The following is a 9310-nucleotide window of genomic DNA, read 5'->3' on the forward strand; positions in this document are numbered from 1 at the left end:
CAGGGCACGATCCTGGAGACCCGAGATCGAGTCCCACGTCGGGCTCCCGGTGCATGGAGCCTGCTTCTCCCTCTGCCTGTGTCTCTGCCTCTCTCTCTCTCTCTGTGTGACTATCATAAATAAATAAAAATTAAAAAAAAAAGCTTTAAAAACAAAAAAAACAAAACCACCAAAATTGCAAACAAGTGTATTTTCCTTTAAAACTTCTCTCTCAAAAAAATAAAAAATAAAAAATAAAACTTCTCTCTCTCTCTCTCTGTGTCTCTAATGAATAAATAGATAAAATTTTTTTTAAAAAAAGCTTGTCTTTTTTTCTTTTGCTACCTTTAAAATCTACTTGTGGTAATGTAAAGTTTTACTTTTTTTTTTTTTTTTTGAAGATTTTATTTATTGATTCATGAGAGAAGCAAAGACATAGGCAGAGGGAAAAGCAGGCTCCATGCAGGGAGCCCAATGTGGGACTCGATCCTGGGACTCCAGGATCATGCCCTGGACTGAAGCCAGGCACTAAACCACTGAGCCACCCAGGGATCCCCCCAAGTTTTACTCTTTTTTTTTTTTTTAAAGATTTTGTTTATTTATTCATGAGAGACAGAGAGAGAGAGAGAGGCAGAGACACCAGGCAGAGGGAGAAGCAGCCTCCATGCAGGGAGCCTGATGTGGAACTCGATCCTGGGACTCCAGGATCACACCCTGGGCCGAAGGCAGACACTAAACCTCTGAGCCACCCAGGGATCCCCCCAAGTTTTACTCTTGAAAAAAAAAAGAAATAAAAATAAAAAAAAATAAAGTTATACTTTTGTGTGTAGGTATGGATTTCTTACTGTTTATCTTTCTTTGGATTTTTTAAAATCTATCCTGCTTTTGGATCTATAAATTTTTGTCTTTCATTGGTGCTGGAAAATTCTGGAAATCTCCTATTAAATTTACTTTGGTTCAAAAAAAATAAATAAATTTACTTTGGTTCTGTCAAAGATGAAGACTATGGATATTGTGGGACACCTGGCTGGCTCAGTCAGAGGAGCATGAAAGCCCTTGATCTCAAGGTCATGAGCTCAAGCCCCAAGTTGAGTGTACAGATTACTTAAATAAAAGTTAAAAAAAAAAAAAAAGAAAGACTGGAAATTGAAGCTGAAGTTTGCCTAATTCAACAAATGTTTTCAAACGAAAGCAGATTCCTTGATTTGTTTTTTCTTTTTTTTTTTTTAAGGATTTTATTTATTTATTCATGAGAGAGAGAGAGAGAGAGGGGGGGGGGGGCAGAGACACAGGCAGAGGGAGAAGCAGGAGCCCAATGCGGGACTCGATCCTGGGACTCCAGGATCATGCCCTGGGCCAAAGGCAGTGCTAAACTGCTGAGCCACCTAGGCTGCCCCCTTGATTTGTTTTCTTGTCTGAGATCCTGCCCTCCCTTAGATTTTAACCTAATAAATTATTATTTTTTAAAGATCTATTTAGGGACACCTTGGTGGGTCAGTGGTTGAGCGTCTGCCTTTGGCTCAGGTCATGATCCCCCAGGGGGCCAGGTCTTGGGATCAAGTCCCACATGGTGCTCCCTTCAGGGGAGGGTGGAGGGTGGGGGAGAGAAATAGAAAGGGAGAGATAGCAGGAGCGAGCTCTGGTGTCTCTTCCTTTTCTGGAAAGGACAGCAATCCTGTTGGATTTGGGTCCACTCCATGACCTCATTTAATTTTAAGTTTGTCCACAAAGGCTCCAACTCCAAATAAAATTACACTGAGGGTTAGGGTTTCAACGTATGAATTTTAGGGGGACACAATTCAGTCCATAACAGATCCCTTCTTCACGCTATATATGAGTAAATTTCAGATGTTCATACAGAATTATTAAAATTAAAACTGCAAAATTAATAAAAGAAATGAAGATCTTTGTGATCTTGGAGTGAGAAGTGCTTCTCAAACAAGACCCAAAGGCACAAAGCATAAGGAGAAATTTTGATGAGTTTAATCACATCAAACTTCTGGATTTCTTTCAGCGAAGCTCACCACAGTTCAACCTAAAAGAAATGCACATACAACAGTGGCAACATCTAAAACGTACTCGACACTGGGTTTATTATCTAGAATATTAGAAGGAATTCTTGAAAAAGCAATGAGAAAAAGATAGGAAAGCTCAAAAGGACATGGGAGGAAGGCTATGAGCAGGCAATTTGCAGGAGGAGCCGCGAGAATGGCTCTTAGGTGTTCGGAAAGATGCTCACCGTGTTGATAATCAGAAAAATCCAGTGTAAACTAGTGATATTACCTTACAGTTCTGTCCCATCAGATTAGAGAAAAATTAAAAGGCTGAATAATTACCAGATTGGCCAAGGGTGTGGGGAGGCTTACATGCACTGCTGGTGGGCACACTGCCAATTGGAGAGCAGCCTGGTCAGTAAGGGTGCGTGTGCCCTCTGACCCAACAGTCTCAGAACCACCCTGTCGCAGGTCTGGCTGCTAGACACGTACGAGGATGTCCACTGCAGCATTATTTGCAGCGGCAGAGAGTTGGAGGCAAGTTAGTATGCAACACCGGAAGAACAGATTAGAAAAATCTGATAGATGAACAGTACAGAACTTTATGCAGCGGGAGGAAGTTAGGAGAAAGAAAGGGATAAAAAGCTATGCCCCTTATCTTTTATCAAGAGAGCAAAGATTTTTCCAGAAGCCTCACCCATTAGACTACTGCTTGCATTTCATTGGCCACGATTGTGGCCAATGGTCACACTTAACTAAAAAGTGACTAGAGAGAAGGGGGGTGTGGTTTACAGATAGGGATTGTGTCATCTGATTAGTGCTATCTAACACCTAATCGAGTAGATTTCTTCTATTTGCTGCATAGAGCTGCAGAGTGTGCGTTCACCAGACTTGACCGTGATGGCTAGAGGTGCAGTAGCCATCTCGTGACCATGAGGAAAAGTTAACAGACTCCCAGGGAAGGCCCTGCCACCATCAGTTTATATCAACACCAACAGCTTATCCCTGGACTTCTTAATCTTGTGTGAAGAATAAACCCCGATTTGGTTAAGCCACTTGTGGCAGTTGGGTTCGACAGCAGAGAGCAGAAATAGATCTGGCTCGGTTAGACATAAAGGAGTGGAGAAACAGGTTCTAGGCTCAGAAACAGCTCCCGGCTTTGCCAAGCACATGACCTTTGCCTGTGATCGGAAGCATCAGTCACTATACTACAGGAAGCTGATGAATCAGGAAGCTGCTCACCAGAGCCCCACTACATCTGTCCTGATCCGTGACAGCAAAACAGATGTCCCATGGCATTTAGCTCTGTTCCAAATTTATGTCTTGCACAAGAGCAGAACCTAAATCACAGATTTCTAGCCCAGGGGAATTGAGGAAGTGTCCTTTTGGTTTTCCAGCTTCTGTAGTTCACAAGAAACACTCAAAGGAGTTTTGGATCGATGTTGGCAGCCACCACACCGCAGAGGCCAGCTTTTGGTTGCTCACCACCAAAGACACTCCTAGCAGATACACTGCACCGAACGCAACGAGGGGAGATCTCCAGAACAGCACGGAGTGGAAAAAACAGAACGAGCTCTGTCGCACAGTCCTACGGTGCTGGTTAAAACGTACATAAACCAGGTAGAGGAGGAGAGGGGAAGATAAGAGGAAATCAGAGAGGGAGACAAACCATAAGAGACTTATCTCTAGGGAACAAACTGAGGGCTGCTGGAGGGGAGGTGGGTGGGGATGGGGTAACTGGGTGATGAGCATTAAACAGGGCAATTGAGGTTATGAGCACTGGATGTTATATGGAAGTGATGTCTTGCTAAACCCTGCTTCTGAAATTAATTTAAAATTTTAAAAATATTTTATTTATTTATTCATGAGAGACACAGAGAGAGGCAGAGACACAGGCAGAGGGGGAAGCAAGCCCCATGCAGGGAGCCCAACGTGGGACTCGATCCCGGGTCCCCAGGATCACGCCCTGGGCCGAAAGCAGACGCTCAACCACTGAGCCACCCAGGCGTCCCCTGAAATTAATTTTAAAAACCATAGTAAACCAACTCTACCTTTTTTAATGCAATGTGCATTTTCAAGGATATGTAAGTGCCGATTGGTAAAGGGAGGGAGGAGAAGAATGGGCTTTGGGTATCAGGGATGAAAGAGATCAAGCAAATAAAGTAAAATAAAACCAGATCTCCTACCTGCTGATGGTGGGAATGATATAAACAGAAGAACAAGGTTGACTCCGTTTTCTACACCTGAGGTCCAAAAGTGACCCGTTAAATTTAATACTTAGTATTAATTTAATATAAAGCATGGTTTCAGGGATCCCTGGGTGGCGCAGCGGTTTGGCGCCTGCCTTTGGCCCAGGGCGCGATCCTGGAGACCCGGGATCGAATCCCACGTCGGGCTCCCGGTGCATGGAGCCTGCTTCTCCCTCTGCCTGTGTCTCTGCCTCTCTCTCTCTCTCTCTGTGACTATCATAAATAAATAAAACTAAAAAAAATAAAAATAAAAAATAAAGCATGGTTTCATTATCATTCTAAAAATTATAAATAAAAAAATAAAAAGAATTAAAAAAATAAACTAATAAAATAAAAATTATAAATAGGGGCAACCCGGGTGGCTCAGCGGTTTGGCGCCGCCTTTGGCCCAGGGCGCGATCCTGGAGACCCGGGGTCGAGTCCCACGTCGGGCTCCCTGCATGCAGCCTGCCCCTCCCTCTGCCTGTGTCTCTGTGCCTCTCTCTCTCTCTCTGCGTCTCTCATGAATAAATAAATAAAATCTTTAAAAAAAAAAATAATAATAATAAATAAATAAATAAATAATAAAAATTATAAATAATCTGATTGTTCTAACATCAACGCAATTTAAATATCCCGTACTTAGTTTACCATACCAGAACTAGTCCATGAGGTTTACTAGATCGTAATTTCTGCACCCCTGATTAGGCAATTCTGTATCTTAATTTCCCCAGAATCTCAAAAAAAATAAAAATAAAAAAGATCCAGGTTATCCGTGGAGCCCCACCTCCCCCAGTCCCCCCAGTTCAAAGAGATGTCTGCGCTCGCACCCCCTCCTTCCACCTCCCCCTCCTCCATCCGCAAAGGGAAAGGGGCTGCGGGCTTTCCCGGTGGGGCCGGGACCCCTCACGACCTCCCCCCCTGCAGGGTGTCCCTAGGGACGCGCTTCTGGGGCGGATGGGGGGGCCCAGGTGAGCGGGGCCGGAGGGGGCGGGGCCTCACCCTAGACACGCCCCGTGGGGGAGGAGCCTCCTGGGCCGGCCCCGCCCACTGGGGGGCGTGGTCTAGGGAGGGTCAGGTGTCCTCGAGAGGGGAGCCCCCCCTGCGTCCGCGGCTCACCCAGCCTGATCCAGCTCAGCCCCGGGTGTTTGCAGCAGCTCCCTCCCTAAGTCCAGCCATCTGTTACCTGCCTCGCTTCCTGGGGAGAGAGAGCACCCTGGGGCCGCCCCGGGGGACCCGCCAGTGTGCCCCAGGAGTGCGGGGGATGCTGGAGCTCCCGGTGACTGCCTCCTAGGGAGCCCCCACTCGCGGGTAAGGCCCCGAGGGAGAGAGGAGACCCCCCCGGCTGCTGGACTCTTACTGGGGTCCCCCCCCACCAACTACTTCTGCCTCTTAGGGTTCCCGCCCACAGCTTGTCCTGCCCTAAGGTGGATGGGGAGCTGGGGCGCTGCCCTGGGGTCCAGGGAGACCCCGTTCCCTTCTATTCTGTGTTGTAGATGCCAGCTGCGTGAGGAGGAGGGACGGGCCTTCTGTCCTCTTGTCCCCCCTCCCTGCCCCCAGCCTCCCACCCCTGCGCTGGAAGAGGAGGAGCCGCCCGTTGCACAGCATCCCCCACCCCATGTCTGAGGCATCGTCCTGCCCCGACCCGGAGACCCCTGCCTCGGGCTGCAGCCTGGGGGCCTTGTACTGGGCCTGTGTCCGCAATGACCCTGTCCAGCTCCAAGCCGCGTTGGACGGTGGGGTCTCCCCGGAAGAGGCTGCCCAGGTGGATGGCAATGGGAGGGTGAGCGACCCCAGGTGTTTCCCAGGGCAGCTTGGGCATCTCTGTGTCCCCGCCACACGACACTCATCCGGTTCCTGGATCCTTGGGAGGAAAGGAGGCGGTGAGGGTGGGACTGAACAGAGGCCGGGGCATCTCGGGTGAGGTGTGGGTTGAGAGGGCACAGGCCCCCAAAGGGATCCTGGAGGAGCGCGCTGGGGCTGAGCTGCCCCTCCCCCAGACAGGCCTCATGGTCGCCTGCTACCGCGGCTTCGGCAGTGTGGTGGCCCTGCTCAGCCGCTGCCCTTTCCTCGATGTGAACCAGCAGGATAAAGAAGGGGACACAGCCCTCATGCTGGCTGCCCAAGCAGGTGAGACACGGTTGGCCTTACCTCCCACCACGTCCCCCCCTTCACACAGGGTCACAATCCCCTACTTTTTGTGTAACTCCCTCCCACCCAAAACACTGTTGTGTTTGGTGGACGGGGGGTCTGGGGCTTCATCACCCTCTTTTGGGGGAGAGCTAAGCCCCATCCTTGGTGCCCTGCAGGCCATGTGCCTCTGGTGAGTCTCCTGCTCAACTACTACCCGGGCCTGGACCTGGAGCGCCGGGACCAGCGGGGGCTAACAGCGCTGATGAAGGCCGCCATGCGGGACCGTTCGGAATGCGTGGCTGCCCTCCTCATGGCAGGTGCATGGGGCCTGGACCGGGATTTGTGACCTCCAGTCCCTCCGCAAGCCTTCCAGCCTGATGCTAAGTCAGCTGGATAGTTGTCAGGTGGAGATGGAGGATCAACCTAGGCTGACTTCCTGGAGGAGGGGAGTGTGCATGAGCTTCTCACAACCAGCAAAACCCAGCTACTGACAGCTCTATTTACACTGTGAATGTTGGTCTCAGAAAAGAAAGCTTGGGAGGATAACCTAGACCCGCTGGAAAAAAACAAAAAACCCTGATATCCGGAACCAGACCCTTGGGTTCTAGTCCTGGCTCTGCCGCCAGCTGAGTGACCCTGGGCAGATGGCTTCCCTCTCTGGGCCTTACCAGTATAATGAGGGTGTTGGCTTTCTCTGGGATGACTTCCATCTCTGACAAGCCAGGGTCCAAGGGACACGATGATATGTAGTCGAGGCATGTGGCCGTGTGGAGTCTTTCTGGGGTGAAGTCCACACTGCTCATGCAGCCTTGGGCCTGCACCATTCCCTGAGGTGGGCTTGCCGTCTGTTGGTCACCCCGGGGAACCCCAGCCTCCAACTCTTCCTTTCCCTATCCCATCTGACTGTGTTGGGGTGAGGAGGGAGGAAACTTTCACCTCTCCTTTATCCCAAAGTGGCTGCTATTTCCCCACGCCAGATTAAAGGGTTGTGGTGATGAAGAGAAGGGGGTGGGGCCAGCAGGACCCCCCTCTACCTGTCCAGCAGGTACAGCTCAGGCCTCCGCCAACCTGCCCACCATCCCTTCCTTGCCTCAGGAGGTCCCTATTCTGCTCCAGGTTTGGAGACCGCCCCCTCCAACCAGGTCTCTCTGACGCCTTTTCTACTCTCTGGACTTTAATTTTATTGTATATTAATAAAGTGGCCCGAGGCTGTGGCCACTGACGGCTCCCAGATTCCAGCTGCAACAGGATGGGACTCTGTGGTCCTTAATCTAACCCAAATCAGTCCTGCTGCTAAAGAATCTGCCCTTCTGCAAGCCACCGATCCCTGTCCCCACCCCATGTCACTCCCGTGCCCCCTCCCAGGCGCTGACCTGACCGCGGTGGACCCTGTTCGGGGCAAGACGGCCCTGGAGTGGGCAGTGCTGACGGACAGCTTCGACACCGTGCAGAGGATCCGGAAGCTGCTGCGGCGCCCGCGCATAGAGCAGCTCAGCCAGCAGTACCAGCCCGAGTGGCCAGCCTTGCCCGGGCTTGTGGCCCAGGCCCAGGCCCAGGCCGCCCCATCTCTCCTAGAGCGACTGCAGGCCACCCTGAGCCTCCCCTTTGCCCAACCTCCGCAGGAGGGGGGGGTCCTGGACCATCTTGTGACCATCACGACCAGCCTGGCCAGTCCCTTCCTCACCACCGCCTGCCACACTCTGTGCCCGGACTGCCCACCTACGCTGGGCACCCGGAGCAAGTCTGTGCCAGAGCTGCTGGGCACTGCCCCACCCCCGCCCCCAGCCCCGCAGCCCCCCCAGGTAGTCCCTGGCTCCCGGGTCCTCATCCCCTACCAGAGCCGTCAGGGTATGTTGAGTGTGTGCCCTCAGTGGCTACAGCCCAGAGACAGTAGCACCCCGAGGCCCCAGGCCCCCAAGATCCACCTGTCCAAGGCATCCTCACCTCCCAGACAGTTCAAGCTAGAGTTTAGGCCTCGAGAGACTCAGAAGCTAGCCCTTCCTGTCTGGAGATACCAGGAGCTCAGGCTGGAGAGGAGGAGGCAGGAGGAGGAGGCTAGGTGGGCACAGAATCAGGGGAAGATGGGCTAGGCCAGGCTGGGAGCAGGGGATCGGGCCCTCCCTAAGGCTCCTCGGCCCTCTAGAGCCCCTTCTGCTTACCCACCCACCTCCATGCAAATGATTCTACTCTAACCTACCTAGGACGTTATTTATACAGTGTTGTTTGCGATCATAAGAGTGGAAACAACCTAAGTGTCCATCACCTGAGCTAGAGGACTAGCTACATTGATCCTGGGCTTAATTACCGCACATCCCTGTGCGGTCTTCCACACAGTGGTAAAACAGGATAGGGAAGCTCTTTTTTTTTTTTTTTAAAGATATTATTTATTTTATTTTTTTTTTAATTTTATTTTATTTATTTATGATAGGCACACAGTGAGAGAGAGAGAGAGGCAGAGACATAGGCAGAGGGAGAAGCAGGCTCCATGCACTGGGAGCCTGACGTGGGATTCGATCCCGAGTCTCCAGGATCACGCCCTGGGCCAAAGGCACGCGCCAAACCGCTGCGCCACCCAGGGATCTCAAGATTTTATTTATTTATTCATGAGACACAGAGGTGGGGGCGCAGAGACACAGGCAGAGGGAGAAGCAGGGTCCATGCAGGGAGCCCGACGCGGGACTTGATCCTGGGACTCCAGGATCATGCCCTGGGCTGGAGGCAGGCGCTAAACCGCTGAGCCACCCGGGGATCCCAGGGAAGCTCTTTATGTTCTGATGGAAAACTACCTTCAGGATGCATTAAGTGCAAATAGTCGGGGGGTGGAGCAGCGTGTACGGCATGTGACTTTTAATTTGTCAAAGTAAAATTTGCACCAAGATAAACTTGACTAATACAAGCATATAGTGAGTGCCAGGATGTGTTGAACTATTAGTGAATGAGGGATCGAAGGAGGGAAAGAAAGAACCACTACCGACA

At 50.9% G+C, this 9310-nt stretch overlaps 1 protein-coding gene across 1 annotated transcript; it reads left to right on the forward strand.

The window, feature by feature from the left end:
- The first annotated feature begins 5819 nt into the window (after positions 1-5819).
- Positions 5820-8424, forward strand: ANKRD33 (ankyrin repeat domain 33). The gene is made up of 5 exons (XM_041735610.1): positions 5820-5984; positions 6202-6331; positions 6511-6618; positions 7015-7017; positions 7700-8424. The coding sequence occupies exons 1-5, from the start codon at positions 5820-5822 to the stop codon at positions 8422-8424; spliced, it is 1131 nt and encodes a 376-aa protein (XP_041591544.1).
- The last annotated feature ends 886 nt before the right edge of the window (positions 8425-9310 follow it).

Source organism: Vulpes lagopus, chromosome 21 (assembly GCF_018345385.1).
Source record: "Vulpes lagopus strain Blue_001 chromosome 21, ASM1834538v1, whole genome shotgun sequence".
NCBI lineage: Eukaryota > Metazoa > Chordata > Mammalia > Carnivora > Canidae > Vulpes > Vulpes lagopus.